Source organism: Streptopelia decaocto (assembly GCF_964273445.1).
Source record: "Streptopelia decaocto genome assembly, chromosome: 2".
Lineage (NCBI taxonomy): Eukaryota > Metazoa > Chordata > Aves > Columbiformes > Columbidae > Streptopelia > Streptopelia decaocto.
The window spans coordinates 89,862,129-89,878,405 of record NC_138655.1 but is presented as its reverse complement, the minus strand read 5'-3'; the positions used below and the strand labels follow the sequence as shown (position 1 = coordinate 89,878,405).

Here is a 16,277-nt window from a genome sequence, read left to right as displayed (position 1 = left end):
CCTGAGTGGGGATGTATTGAGTCAGATTTTTCAAAGAATCCTGTTTCCATTTAGAAATAGAAATATGTAGCAGCCTTCTTGTGGACGTAAGTTTCTCTTTCACAGAATCACAGAAAGTTAGGGATTGGAAGGGACCTCAAAAGATCATCTAGTCCAATCCCTCTGCTGGAGCAGGAACACCCAGATGAGGTTACACAGGAAGGTGTCCAGGCAGGTTTTGAATGTCTCCAGAGAAGGAGACTCCACAACCTCCCTGGGCAGCCTGTTCTAGTGCTCTGTTAAATATGAGAATAAACTTCTCAGTGAGGGTAAGTGGAACCTCTTGTGTTCCGGTTTGCACCCATTACCCCTTGTCTTACCATTGGTTGTCACTGAGAAGAGCCTGGCTCCATCCTCATGACACTCACCTGTTATATATTTATAAACATTAACAAGGTCACCCCTCAGTCTCCTCCAAACTAAAGAGACCCAGCTCTCTCAGCCTTACCTCATAAGGGAGATGCTCCACTCCCTTAATCGTCTTTGTTGCCCTGTGCTGGACTCTCTTCAGCAGTTGAACTGAGGGGCCCAGAACCGGACACAATATTCCAGATGTGGTCTCATCAGGGCAGAGTAGAGTGGGAGGAGAACCTCTCTCGACCTACTAACCACCCCCTTCTATAGCACACCCCAGGATGCCATTGGCCTTCTTGGCCTCAAGGGCACAGTGCTGCCTCATGGTCATCCTGCTGTCCACTACTCTTTACTTCATGAGTACTTTTAAAATTATTATTATTTTTGTTTAACCCCTGCAGATATTTTACTGTGTCTGCAGTTTGAGAATTGTTACAGTCAGTTTTATTATGGAGGAGATGAATTTGATTCCTGCTGTCTAAAGCCTTCCTGCATGAGCTTCCTGTTCCTGGATGTTCACAGTAAAGGATTTGCTATCACTAGTAGCACATTTAGAGGGAAACAGTGCAACTTTTGAGCACTTCACTGAAATTCTAACTAGCTCTCACACTGAACACAAAATGCAATAGCCTGCTTAGCAGCATTATGTCAAATGCTGTACTAATGTGTAAAAAGAGTGGGGAGAAAAGTGGTGAAGTTGCAAAAAAGAGTTTGCTGTCACTGGAAAAGGGAGACTAGAGAAGAGAGAAATGGACTACAGTGTTTCACCCAAGCCAATGCTTTCAAACTTGATTGATTGTTATTAAATAAGGTTGAGAAAGTTTGTCCCTGTCCCATGGTACTGTGGTTAGACATGTAGCCTGTTGAATTGTGTCCTTGTAGCTGTTCTGAGGGTGTTATTGGCAGCAGAATAATGTCTTGTTTACGAGATTTTGGAGGTATTGGGGAATTACCGAAGGGATCTGTCACTCCTTATTTTTTTCTTCTTCTTTCTGGCTTGCCTTGGTGATGGAAAAGGTTGGTATGTGGAAAATCCTGAGACAGACTGTCAAGAACAGCAACAGTTTGAAATAGTGAAACCTCATTTCAAGATATTGTAAAGAGCTAGAGGAAGCTTTCTGGGAAGGGAATTGAAGCCAACCACATAGAAGTCTGGACTATTTAATTAGCCTGTCATGAGGTTTTTGAAAGCAAAGATGGAGCTCTATTAGCCTGTTGGCTTCATGGCAAGTGAGAGCTGGCTGGAGCCTGTTCATCTGCTTGTAGTTTTGGGATGTCTTAAAGCCCTAAAGCCTGTGGGTTTTTTTGAAAAATGACATTTTCTAAGAGGCGAGTTGGCTGCTAGGAGTCAGAATCACAACAGAGCCAAAATAAGCTTCATGTTTCTTAACCCCCATGTCACTGTGAGGTTCAGATATCCCAGATGATGTGCAAATGCACAAGGACTGTGCGTTGTGAGCTGCCAGGTTTTAGTGAGGGGGGAAAAGGAAAATAAACTGCAGTTGTCCATTATGTAAATACATGGCAGATATGAAAAAGGCTGAGTTATTCAAAGTTAATAATGTTTATGAGGAAGGGGAGGAGGCGACTGTAGAATAAGAAAAAGAGCTAGGGGTGTGAGTAAACTGAAAACTCAGACTGTGACTTCAGTTTTTGGCACAAGTCAGCAGAATAAATAAAGCACTGGGATGGTAGGCAGCAGGGAAAAGAGAAGTGTCAGGAGTAGCATAAAGAGCAAGTCTCAAGCCAGCGTACTGTGCATTGTGTTAGTAGGCATCAAGCTGGATTCGTGGGAAAGATGGATAACAGCAAAAGAGACTAAAGGATTTGAATGAAGGCAACCAACAGATTGCTGTGTTCCAGTCATTTTTATACTCTGGTATGAATCAGATGCAGCTCCATGGGACTTCAAAGAGGAATACTGATGTAACGCTAGGAGAGAGATGGGCTTCCTTTTTATTAAAAAAGATGCAGATAAGATAAAATTGTGATTGACGTGCTTCCGGGTATATGGGAAGCTGGCATCAAGGGCTGAGAAACTAGCAAGTTAGAAAGGCTCAAAGAGGGGCGACTGCTTATTCTCTCCTGATACAAAATTATTATTAAGAAATACAAACTTACCAAAATTATGTAGAATATATATTTTTGTGCAGATTGTAGCCAACAATGCTCTTGCCATACTTCACGTATGTGTAAAGAGGAGATTAGGAGCCTAAATGCCTCAGGATCTTTAATGCTGTATGGGAGCAGCTCTGGATAGGTCAAATGAGAAGGACACCAGGCTTCCTCCAGCACCGCTTTGTTCCTTTTACAGATATTGCTGACCTTTTCAGATGGTGAATGATTTTACACATCCTTGTCAAAAGCTATTCTGAGCATTGGTAAAGTTCTGCTTCAAGGTTGCTGTTTGATAAAGGCGACACAGTAGAGAGAGATGAAGGGTGTTAAATATGTGACTGGTTACAATACTGATCTGAAAGATGGGCAAGGATATAGCGCATAGCTTTCGTAGAATTGTAGAAGCATTTTGGTTGGAAAAGACCTTTAAATCATCAAGTCCAGCTGTTAACGGAACACTGCCAAGTCCACCTCTAAACCACGTCCCTAACCCTCATCTGTGTGCTTTTTAAACACATCCAGGGATGTTGACTCCACCAGTCCCCTGGGCAGCCTGTTCCAATGGCTGACAACCCTTTCTGTGAAGATATTTTTCCTAATATCCGACATAAACGTGCCCTGGTGCAACTTGAGACCATTTCCTCTCATCCTATCACTTGCTACTTGGGAGAAGAAACTGACACCCCAATCCCTGCAACCTCCTTTCAGGTAGTTTTAGAGTGAGAAGGTCTCCCCTCGGCCTCCTTTCCTCCCCCGAACAGCCCCAGTTCCCTCAGCCAGGAGCTCCTGTTTCATGTGCTTCCTGCTCCTTCCCTCAGTAAACTTGAGTGACACCATTTTTAGATCACGGGATGCGTAGTTCCTGCTAAAGAAAGAAAACTGCTATTCTGATTAACTCTTTCTAGGCAGTAAAAGCCTGTGCAGATCAAATAACAGTGCAAAATCATTGCACTGTTCTGTTCAAAAAAATATATCTATTTTTTGTTTACAACAGAGGACATCAAGGATCTACCCCCAGAATTCTAGAACAACTTGTGGAAGTTCCCCCATCATATATTACCTTGGCCCAAGGATCTTTAACATGCAACTCCTGAAGCTATGCCAGCAGGCCCTGTTTTGTAGTTTTATGAACAATTCTGATCTTCACAAGTGTCAAATTCAGAAATTCTGCTGTTTGGTCAGTGTGATAGGGGATAAAATTGTTTAAAATTGTCTTGATACAAAGATAACTGGGTGACTTGTCAGTAAAATAAATTCTTTTATTAAAAAAGTAGAAAAGTTACTGGAAAAATGTGGTTAAAACTCTTAGGATGGGCAAAACATTGGAAGCTTATTGGCTAACTTGTCCATGCAGAATATACCTATGAAGACTGCACATTATGCTTCGTGTACAGTCAGTTGTTAATGCATCATAAATATATTTTAAATAAGAGATTTTAAAAATTTAGATCTAAGCAAAATTTATTTCACATTTGCTTTTACTGACAGTTATGTGTCTAAACATCATGTTTACTGTCAGAAATAACAAACTTCACCAGGATCTTAGAGCACAGGTTTACCAGTTTACACAAATTAAAAAGTAGGGATGGGGGAAAATCTCTAGCTAAGATTTTTGAGAAGTTGGAGGTCATTTTGCTTTGTTCCAGGGTTGTGCGAACTGTAATATGCTTTTCAGCTAAACTGGTTTGGGGCTGTTTACCCATTCTGGGCACCTAGCCAGCCTAACTTACAAAACTGCGATTATCATGATTGTTAGGAATAGTTCCACTTCTTCTCTCGGATTTTTTTCTGCCTTGCTTCTTTTCTTCTTCAAGGAAGTCTTAAATTTTCCTGTCAGTTCTGAGGAGACCCTAATTTTCCCCTTAGGGGTTCCCACAGAGACGCAGAGTTGCAGAGGCTCTCTGGCTCTCTGACAAATTTAATCCTTCCAGAGGCAGCAACGAGCAAGAGTTCTACTTCTCGGGATCGAATTCCTGCTGCCCCCAACCAACAAAGCCAAGTCTTGCTGTTGAGAGATCCACAGTGTTCAGGATTTTTTATGGTTTGACCCAGAATTTCTAAATATACATCGAACTTGAAGGCTGTGAGGCTTTGGCATTTGATTTGTTCCTCATTTATGGCCAGACCCTTTCTGTGGCAGTTGCCAGAGGTTGGGAGGTGAGTACTTCTGAAGTATTTTGATGCATGTCAACAAAACACAAGACAAATGCAAAGAACTCGCACCAGCTGTTGGCCACCCAGCAGCCTTTGGACTGCAGGTACAGTGAGGTACCTGTGGTCTGAAGGCCCTTGGGTGACACAGTGTTTACTGCACTGTTGCCTCTGGCCTCACCGTCTCCAGGAGGAATAAGCCCCTGCTTCCATCTGGCTCCTAGAAAATTCCTTTCCAACTCTTCCCCGCTTGCTGCTCTGGCTGGATGTAGATGTGAATGGCTTTAATTATCAAGGGGAGCATGTTGAAAGGTGCAGTTTCATGTTGCTGGTGTGAGCTGGTGTCACGGCTTCCTTCATGAGAAAGCCTGCGAGGTGGTGATAGTGTGTTGATCTAGTGGAGAAACCAGGCAAGTTTGTAATCTTAGCAATGTCGTACCCTGCTGTTTTATCATCAGTGATTTGCAGGGCCAAGTATGGCAGCAGTCCAGGCATGGTGCATGGACGCCATGGCATGGCTCTTCGAACAGAGCTCCTGTTGTGTACGATAGGCAAAACAGATGTGAAAGATCCTTAATCTCAGCTGTCATCCTTGCGGAGGAGCTGCGCTTCTCTTTCATGCGTTTCATGTAGGTTCTGGGTGGGATGCCCTGATTCTCCGTTCTCTGTGTGAGTGGTTTCAGTTTGTGATGTGGCAGTGGTCGGAGAGAGAAAATCCAGTGCTTATCTCACTTGTGCCTTGCACTGCTGGGCTGCTGTGTCCTCAGTGATAACGCGTTTCTGGGGAATGTGCCGTCAGTCCTTGCCGTTAGTGCTGGAGCTCTTCTCAGGTTACAGTTGCTCTTCATGAGTATGAACTCAGAGCACCAGGAAAGTCAAAGATGGGGAAATAATGGTGGTGTGTCAGGTTACAGTGGATAACTGGCCAGAAATTTTCCATAAGGCAATTTTCTTAGCTCAAACCAATGTATTGGGGTACAAAATGCTGGTGAAGATTTCTGAAGTCTCTGAATGTAAAGCCAGAAACTCTGTGCATGTCTTTTTCTAGACACTGGCAAATTTACGTATATTTTCAGCCAACCAACCTCTCTCAGGAATGTCTGGGCAATTTTTATGTGCCTTATTTGTGTAAGTTAAATATATATGTAAGGGTTACAATCTGCTGTATTGTTTATTTGATTTTGAAAGTTCAGTAATCAAAAGAAATTTACCAGAGAGGGGATTGAAAAAGAGAGATCTTAAGTGACATGCTGAGAAGCAGTGCTAACTGGTTCAGTGGCAAAATTGTGGCTTTAATGCCTCTGTGTTGAGAACCATCTAGAGCAGTTGTGCCACATCTCTTGTTCAGGAAGGTTGTTTTCCCTGAAAGCATTAACTTACCACAGAGAGATGGGTGAGGCTACCCTGCTCATAGAAGTGTAGTGAGGGAACTGAATGGCATGTTGATAAAAGCTTCCCAGAAACTCCTCTCAACTTTTCAGGTTTTGAGATATCTCATTGATAGTATTCTATTCTTATGTGCCTTTTTTAAAATTGACAACTGTCTTTTCAACCAATTCTGTTTAAACTGTCTGTGAAAATGTATTAGCTGAGTCACAATATCTACATCTGTAGCGGAATACAAAAGAATTGAGTGAATGTGAAAAACTACTGTTGCCCTCATCTGAATGACAGGTAGTGATGCTGGGGGTATCCACTGTAGGGGAACCTGAACTGTAGACACTGGGGCTGCATCTCTTAACGAAGTGTGTGTCATCAGCCTATCTACTTGTGCCAGAACCTGTCAGAAGCACCGGGGATCTGAATTATTTTTTAAGTGTTTATTCTAATTCAGAGCTGGTCTCCAAATTTCCTGCTTTACATCATTAGGACTATCAATTTGCAAAGATCTTCTGTTGAAGGAATTAGAAATAATTCTGCTGCCCCACAGGCTAATATAAATAATTTCAGATGCTTATGATTCTAGGGGAAAACAAAGCTGTTCTCATGAGCTGAAATGGATTGTCCAAAACGTTCAAAGGACTGGAGTTGTTGCCCCTGGTTTCTCCATCACCCTGGCTGTTGTGGTTAATTTTGCTCCAAGAAAACTGATGTCAAGCCTTGATGTGTTTCGTTTTGTTTTTTTCTTTTTCTTTCCCTTCTCTTGGATGCATGGGCTTGTTTCATTTCTATCCAGAACACAATTTTCTGTCAGCGTGAATGAACATGTAGTTTCTTCAGAAACATTCAAAAATAAAAGTGGGACTCCAATTATTCCTAGACACAATATAATGCTGGCTTCACAAATACTTCTGTGGATGTTACAGCCCAGCTCTTGAGATTACAAAGTTGTTTTCAGACATTCTGGCATGAAGCAAACAGGAAAACTTCTGGTGGACAAGGTGTTTTCCCTTTGCTTTCTTATTTAGATCCTCTTGATTCAAGGGGTCATTTAGTTTAAAAACTCCCAGCTTTGTGTTGTTTTCATTTTGGATGCTAAACAAGAGTTAACAAAATAATACTTCCAGTATATAAGTTCAGGGTTTATCAGGTTTCCAGGTTAAAACGCCACCTCTCTTTCTGAGCATAAAGCCTGGGATGGGTGGGCGTGGTAGAGAGAAGAAAGGGAAAAAATATGGGGATGTGTCTGTCTTTTGACATTTGAACATGGAAAGAAAACTGTTATTTTGTCATTTTTACTTTAGAACATGTAGTGCAAGCATGGTTTCTGTAGATGTGTGTTCCAGCTATTCCTGGCTTAGCAGGTGTTTTTAGGTTTGGTTTGGTGGGTGGTGGTCATTGTTTGTTTGTTTTTGAATAATACTGTTTTAGTTAAAGATCCCAGTCCAACTTGACAAGCTCAGTGAATTCCAAAACCATTTTATTTGTAAGAAGCAGCATCTGCATTTCACAGCAGTTGCTACTGGCAGCAGCCCATTTGCCCAGCATGTGATTTGGTGGCACTGAGGGCGGCCTCAGTGAGCGCCTTTTCCTACTGGGACAGATGGTACAGTGAACTTAATGAAAATTAATTAATAAGGGGGAGGTGACTAAGACAAGCAGGACTTTGAAGATTGTTTATATTCTAGGTTTTGTCTAACAATCAGAATATTTTGCTGGAGACGGAAGTAAAGGATGCTAATGAATGAGACTAGGAAAGCAGCAACTAGGAAATACTGGTTTATCACAGAATTATGAGTTGACTTGTCACCCTGCAGAGGTGCCAAGGCCGAAGCAATGTTTCAGGTACTGTGAAAGGCATGTATTGGTTTTAAGTATTGCAATCCTGTGTATCCTCAAATAAATAAATGCATTGTTTTTCTTTGAACAAATAACTTTTTCTATGGCTTTTATCAGGCAGGGTGAAGGATGATCCTTGTCTTGAAACATGCAAGTTGATCTGTACTTATCTGTGTTCTGGATGATTTCATACCATCCAGCACAAGATGCTGGGCTCTCAAAGTCTAAAGCATGTAGTGGTGTGGAGCCTGATGAGCCTGCAGTTCTAGCCATAAAAGTTGATTGGTGAACGATGACTGGATAGCTGGAAAATGAATGCAAGTGTGTTTATTCACAGAATGGTTGAGGTTTGCAAGGGGCCTGTAGAGGTCATTGGGTCCCATCCTGCTGCTCAAGCAGAGCCACCTAGAGCAGGTTATCCATGGCCATGTTCAGAAGGCTTTTTTTGAGTACCTTTAGTGATGGAGACTCTACAGCCTCCCTGGGCAAACTGTGCTCAGTCATCCTTACAGTAAGGGTTTCCTGATGTTCAGTGACAACCTCTGTGTTTCAATTTGTGCCCATTGCTTCTGGGCCTGTCACTGGGCACCACTGAGAAGATCTTGGCTCCATCATCTTTGTACCCTCCCTTGAGGTATTTATGCACATGGGTGAGATTTCCTGAGTCTTCTTTTCTCTGTCTTGTCTCTCTCAGATATGAGGGTGGTTGAAGTCCCTTGTGAGGACAAGGGCCTGCAAACATGGTGCTTGTAGCCTATGAGTTTAGGCATAGGCACTCACCATGTGCTTCACACAGATGTATGGAACAGGTACTTGTCCACCTGATGTTCTTGTCAGTTGTATTGCTTCTGGCATTGAGGGACTTAAGGGAGAATAACTGCCATTCCTTTATTTCCTCCTGCAGCTTCTTTAACTTCTTATCTTCTGTTTCTTGTTGATTTCTAATTCCCCTTATTTGTTTTAATTTTCCCTGTGCAGGAGGGATGAGGAGGACCAGAAGAACTCCATCACCATCTTCTTTTGTACAGCACTTCAAAATCTTTGCACGTCAAACTACTCGTCATCCTGTGAGTATCTCACAAGGTAATTATATTTGGGTTTTGTTTGGTTTTAAGTCTGGTGCATGACGTAATCTGCCAGTTATGTCCCTCATGAGTAAGGAAAAAAAAATGCAGAGCTGTGAGTGAAGCATTTTGTAGAGAAATCTGGCAGGCTCTGCAGAAACAGGACCATTGTGATCTTTTGCTATACAGGGGCTCTCCTCCTGATACTTCTTCCCTTGGAAAGGAAAATTCAGCTGTGTGCCACCCTCAGTATAACTGAGTTCCTAGGCTATGGCTGTGTAAGACAACCTGTGTTCTGACAGCTGCTGGCAGTTCCTTAGGATGGAAAAATCATATGGCAAACTATAATTGAGTTAAGAGGTCTATCTTCCCTCCTGCATTCTTCAGAAGTGTATTTGTCCTGTACCAAATGAATGTGAAGTGCCTCAACTTCCACTAATAAACCTAGGTAGAGTTTTGGCTCTATTTATTGAAGGAAGTCTCCTGTTTGCTTGGCCAGAAATGTCTTGTTTGCTGCTTCATTCCATAGATGTTTGCAGTCCTGTAATATTTTATCCACTGTTTGGGTTAAGTATGAAACGTATCAGTGTAAATCTGAGCAGTTTGTAGCTTGGTATTATGTGGGTCTTTTTCTATTCTTTTGAAGTATGCCTAACTTTAAGAAATGAATCTCACCAAAAAGATTATTTGATTCATCTGAGCCTTGTTTTCAGAACAATAATGGTGCAGCTTCTGAAGCACAGAGAAGTGTCTTTTAGCCGTGTCAGCAATCCAGTGAAGGACTTACTGAAGGAAACTGCTTCAAATCCTGGCTTCATGCGAATTAGGAAGTTTGAACAAGGAAAAGATGTATAGGTGAGTTCAGATCTTCAAATTGCCCCAAAATACCTTTTGTTGTAGATTAGTTTACCCAGGACTAAAACCTTGCTCTGCTTTTTATTTGTGCTTAAACTAATGTGTCAGCAGAAGGTGTGGTTAAGTGTACACAGGTGGCTTTCAGACAGTTCCAAGTACATTCAACCTGTGGCTCTCTGGTACTGTTTTCTGACTAGGAGAAGAGTTCTCTTATTTCTTTTCAAAAATAGACTTGAATGTGGTGGAACTCTTGTGCGGAAAGTGTACTCTATGGCTTCAATGCAGTCCAGGTGCCAGTGCTTGTCAATTTACAGTTTGCCAGTGCCTGAGACATTACCTGTTTCAGGAAGACAACTAGAATACCATAGAGAGATTCCTACACCGCGTTATCAAGGCTCCCATGCTGCTTTTAAGTTTCGGCACCAACACTGACAGTTGCCTTGCAGCATATCTCTGCACTCCATAAGTAATTAAGCAGATTGTGGAGTACAGTGATGCAATGAAGATAGCAGACAGTCTTGACAGGAGGCTTGGGGATCAGGACTGAGCAAGGCTCAAGCTAGCTGAAATTTATATTCCAGTACCATTACTCCTAATTCTCCTAGCCCCTGACTAGACTTCTGACACCCAAACAGGTGTTGTGATTTGCCTTCAGGCCTGAAGGAAGAAAAAACTGAGGAAAATTTTTCCTTTTTTTTAAAAAAGCCATATGGATGTTCTCTTGGGCATCATTCAGAAATACACTGTTTCTATTACTCCATTGAAGCTGAGGCCAACAATTCATGATGCTCCAAAATTCTCCAGGTACAAGTTGTTCACACATCACTACTAGAATCAGCGTAGAAAAGCCATTTTGAAGTACCACGGCTACTGTGAGTCTGTGACTCCAAATGAGGTGTCTCAGAAGTCAATGCTGGCTTTAGCAGCCTCCTGTGCTTCTCCTTGGCCAGTCAGACTTCTGTGGCTATTGTTCTGCCCCATCATCAGAGGCTAAATCTGATGCTTCTGGTTAATTTCTCTCTGCAGTACTGCAGGTTTATATAGGACAATAGAAGCAGGCTAGACAAGGACCTGTGTCTTCTGTGAAGCAAAGCTTTGAAAACACACATTTTTAAAAGGTCTTAAGCTGGTTTCTGTGATATCTCAGGGCTGATTGTGTGCCAGTAGAAGCCTATAATTGTTCTTTGTTCTCTTCTGGTTTTGCAAAGACTAAACTAGATGTCACTAACTTTCACACCCATCACAGGATACTTACTGACCTATACTGAAAAGAACTGGACGCTAGTTTCCTAAAGAAACAGTATCCCTGTAGTCCAATATACAGACATAATGTGTATATTGTTTATGAATGAGAACATAATTGTGTAGTTATTTTCCGCTTTTAATGTAAAGGTATGACAATTGCACAGGGATACTGACAGTTCATATGAATTGGTTTGCAGTTGGGACTTTTTCCAGGCAAGGACAGGAGTTTAGATGGTAAGGAACTTAATATGCATCATAATATGCAAATTACAGGCATCATAACAGTCTGACTGATGATAACATAAAAATAAAGCAAATAGAATTATTTTCTGCTTGAATTGCCTGCACCTGCAACTGATTTAATTTTTGTTAAATATCTCTGGATCCAGTCCTGTTATGGTGAAATTCATTAATGTTTATGGAAAGCATAAATAATCCTTCAGCTGAAATAGATGCAATGTGTCCAAATGCTTCTTACAGATGCCAAAAAAATAGATCTTCATGTAAATTTGAGCTGAACTCCAAAACGTTTAAGATTACAGAACTGTAGGTAAGGTATCTCTCCTTCTCCCTTTTAATAAAATCAAATTCAACCAAGGAATTCTTGCTTTACCACAGCATTGTAGGGAAAATGACCAATTTTTAAGAGATTACAAAGAAACATTTACTGATTGGTCTTTTAGAACTGTAACAAAATAATTGAGTAGAATTACTTCCTCTATGTCTTCTTCCACAACCAATCTCATCAAAGAGAACTTCTATATGGTTTACAACAATAAATTAATTTTTAACTTTTCATTTGAAGGAAATTAAGAGCTTTTATAAGTTTAACAGACTAACACATAAATACTGAAGTCTTTAATTTGCAAGATTTGTTTAAGCGACTCTTACTTTAAAATGACAACTGAAATGTCTTTGAAAAAGACAACTCTGTGAGAGAGCCACATTTAAAATGTGTTAAGAAATATTAGTTTTATTTAACCAGTTTTCACAGCTGAATATTTATTCTATAAAAACTTTACAGATTGTACAGTTTATATATAGTTCAAACTACTAGAACAAAAAAGTAGGTCCCACAGATGCAAAAATACTGTACCAATCCAAGGTAAAGGCAGATTTACACACTGTACAGCTCTCCACTGGGAAGGGGAGGTGGGTCAGTTCCAAGTAAAAACTTCAAAACTGTACAAAAATAAGGTTTGTTTTCTTTTTCATTCTTCACAATACATTCAATAAAATTGCAAGCACAGATACCCAAGTAGTAGTAGATATCTGCAGTCAGGAATCAATAACCACTCCTGAAAGGAATGCAAAATAGGTCTATTTACACAGGGCACTCTTTTACACCATACCGTATATAGTGTATATTTAAAATAATAAAAAAGCATAGACAGAGAACATTAAACATCTAATATAAGGTAGTTTTTTTTTTTTTAAAAAGGAGGTTTTTTTTTTTTACTTAATAGTGTGCCAAAAGAATTTTAACTTATTAAATAATATATTCTAAGTGAACCTAAAATTTATGAACATAAAATGCGTTTTTGGTGTGATACATCAATTAAACCAGCAAACAGGAAAAAAAGGAACCAAAAAGGAAACCCAAACTGTATATAAAGTAGTATTCTCACCCAGCAACAGAAGCACTTATGTAGTTAAAAAACAAAACAAAACAAAAAACCCAGAGAGACTATTTAAGAACCCACTAAAGCTAACTTATAACTTAGGATATTCATACACAAGATATTCAGTGATTCACTAATACTGCAAAAGAAGCTGCTTTTTTTTTTTTTTTCCTTCTCCCTTCCAATTCCCTCCCCCCTTCCCCTCATTCCCCTTCCCCAAGGGCCAGTGGTTTCTTCATGCTAACTGGGTAAGAATTAAACATATTCCTGCCCCCTTCCTCCCACCCTTCTATACCTCTCCCCAAGAAAGGACAGAGTGTTTGCTTAGCATTAATCCTGAGCACTCTCTCTTGGGGTGTTTGTGTGATTTAATCTTAACAGGGCTTAATTCCCCAACATTTTAGAATGTTCCATTACTTGAGGTATTTCAACCTTCTTCTGAGACCATGCCTTGTATCTTGGCTGATTCACTGGGCAGTGAAAGTAAGGGCTGGCTAATACCCGTTTCAATTCTGTATTCTAATGAAAAAGAAAAGCACTATTCCAGACTTCCCTGCCACATAGAAAATAATGCAACACCATTCACTTTTTAATCCATTCTCTATTTGATACAGTACTAGCCAAAGGTAACAGAAACTAGAGCCTTTAAAGAGATGTTTGGTAGTGCACTCTATATTTTTTTTTAGCTTGTGTGTGTGTGTCTACGTAGACACATTCACACACATATTACATTTTTGTAGATATATATATATAAAAGACATATATATGCACACACATACACTTGTGTGTATGTATATATATCTATATGTAACAATCAGGGAGAAAGGAGTTTTGTTCAAATTTAACTGATACAGTACTTTTAAACCCCTTGACAAAAGGGGAAAGGGGGGTCCACTCCTGTTCCCAAGCTGAGCAAGGGGTGAGTTTATATACTTTTTAAAAATGGGCATATTTTGCTTGCCCTCATGTCCAAGAAATACAATTCCAGTGTCAATGGGCATCTCATCAGAACTCATCAATTTTCTTCTGCAGATATTTTAACATTGAGTCCATCCCTTGTGCTGAGCCCCAGATTTTCTTCAAAACTTCACACTCCTTTTCATTTGCTTGTTCCAAGTCCACCTTCATGATATTACGTACTAAAGCTTTGGATTCTTCAAGTACCTAGGCCAAAACAAAAACCAATCAGAGCCGGGTTAGTATTACATGAGAACTGAGCAACATGAGCTCTTACAGGTTTATGTGGACAAATTCTGAAGTTGATTGTGATATTAAATTATAACTCAGAATAATTCAAGATTTCTGCACAGTTCTCAGGGCAACTCTTTATTTACACTGTTGACTAGAATAAGTTGAACTATGTTAAAACCAAAATGTATTGTAAAGAATCCAATGCTGTTTTAATGTTCTTAAACACAATGTACTATGGCATATGATAAAGACGACTCAGATACAAACTTTAAAAATACTAAAAAAAAAAAAAACTAGAAAAAGAAAGATACATAAGAATGCATTAAAGGACATTGCTATACCAAAACACAGTCCTTGCTTCATGGAAATGGTCCTTCTCAGAAAGGCGTAATTATGTAGTCTAGTAATACTTTGATTAGATTAATATGAATTCATCTTAAAAATGTTTTGGAAGAAAAGAAAGGAAACTTACAACTGAATTACATGTGACAAGTTCCTTAATTCGAACCATTACTTCTTGTGTGAATGTTCCTGGCCAAAACACTTGAGAGACGAGTCCTTTGGCACAAGCTTCCTGTGCAGTCAACTTCCTTCCACTGAACAACATTTCATTGGCCTGAAGGGATAAAAAGTTACTTCTGGTATGAAATGTAATGAGACAAAACTCATTAAAGGAAAAATGTTCAAAACAAATAAGGAAAATGCCTGCACTATTTGAAATAGTTTTGTTCTAGCTCTTCCACCTTTCAATTAATAAAGAAAAAGACTTGCCTATAGATAGCTGGTCAGTGTTGTTGACTATACTGCATCACTAGGTATGAAAATATGGAGGTTGAACTTGAAAATCTTTTGTCATTTCCCATTCATGACTGTTCATTAGCTCTTTCCTGCAGTATTGCTGACTTGATTAACTATATCTATGGTAATAGGTTATAATGTGTGGCAGATCTGTAAAACAGCAATGAATACATCAACTTGCCTTTTGTAATGTTAATTGCAACAATGAAATCTTTGCTAAAAATCTACATTATCTCTGAATTAGGAAGACAACCCAGTTTTGGTAGAAGACCTTCTGGGAGCTGCCCATTTTGGTAGAAAAGAACAGGTAAATATTTTGCAACAAAGATGTTTCTTAGTACTGAATGTGTTTGAAACCTAAATAGATAGTTTATTTTCAGCACTTCTCAAAAGTCTTCAGCAGTATTTAATTTATAATGGAACATTTAAAATAGCTGGACCATCTTAGAATTGAATTTGACCTCCAAAACCCACTGAAGTGAGCAGGATATATTCCAATTTCTGATCAAAACAACAGAAAATAAACACTCCCTTGTTATTTAGGAGTTCAATACTGAACTAATAAATCCTTTCAAGAGCTGTTTTAGCAGTTTAATAACAAAAAAAACCCCAACACCCAAAACACACCAACAAAAACCAACACTATTTAAAAGATCTTGCATCTAGCTTAAAGGTACAGAACAGAGTACTACATGCTATGTGATAAGGTGATCTTTAGTTCTGTAAATCTTTTTGATTTGTACTTCATAGACTTCACTACTTATCAGCTTCCTGATTAAAGCTTCATCCTACAATCAATTTATGCTTAGACTTTAATTCTAGCTTTAGTGGCATTTCTTCTATAGTTAAACTTTGTGTTTGCAGTGACATCTGCACAGAAACAGCCAGTGAAGATCAAGAAGTCGGAGTAATTCTCAACCATGCACGCAAAAAATATGATAAAGCCATCACTGGACTCTTGAAATATGGGAAATAAGGTGGTTATAAAATGCCCAAACCTAACAGGTATAGCATTTCTGAGGACAAAATTCAGAGTTCTTTAATGTTTTCTAATACTGGAAATTTTTAGTAATTATTACAGCAGCTTTCAGTTAAGTATCTCAAGTTATCTCATTACTGTAGGTAATGGTCCTAGTATTACCATTGTACACATGAAGACATTTGAAAACTCAAAGGTCTATTACTTGACCCTTTGTAATGAAATACAAAGTCTGGGTTCTGCTGGCAGTTTGGTTGGTGACTCCCGGTCTAAGGGGCATGTAAAGAAAGAGATGTTTCCTAGGATCTTTTACATAAAATTTGCAATCAGCACATCCCCTGTAAGTTAATGTATGTGAATCACAACTTTCCATATTAGTTAAAAAAAAAGTCTCAGACTGAAGGTATAAATTATATACCCCTATGGTTCCACCTCCTGTGAAAGTGAAATGAAATATACAGGGTTCACTAACTATGACATCTATACCTTCTAATTTTCCAGATTTTACATGAATAATACTAACCTGAAACAGTAGCCAAAAAAAATCAGTAATATACACAAGTTGGTCTAAAACCAGAAATCATTTTCCTAAGGAGATATGGAAGAAACAATATTCTGACTTTGCTAAATCCCAGTTACACT

General features: G+C 39.4%; 1 protein-coding gene and 1 long non-coding RNA gene across 2 annotated transcripts in view; one reads left to right on the top strand and one right to left on the bottom strand.

The window, feature by feature from the left end:
- The first annotated feature begins 8,858 nt into the window (after positions 1 to 8,858).
- LOC309435804 lies at positions 8,859 to 16,079 on the top strand. The gene is made up of 3 exons (XR_014183241.1): positions 8,859 to 8,964; positions 9,659 to 9,800; positions 14,901 to 16,079. It is a non-coding gene; the product is annotated as an uncharacterized lncRNA (long non-coding RNA).
- CDYL (chromodomain Y like) overlaps positions 10,502 to 16,277 on the bottom strand; it is a 110,729-nt gene continuing 104,953 nt past the window's right edge. Inside the window, exons 6-7 of the mRNA XM_082044547.1 lie at positions 14,331 to 14,474; positions 10,502 to 13,831 (exon numbers count right to left, since the gene is read on the bottom strand). Of these exons, the coding sequence (XP_081900673.1) occupies positions 13,673 to 13,831; positions 14,331 to 14,474 (303 nt within the window). The 3' untranslated portion in view covers positions 10,502 to 13,672. The remainder of the gene's footprint in view (positions 13,832 to 14,330; positions 14,475 to 16,277) is intronic.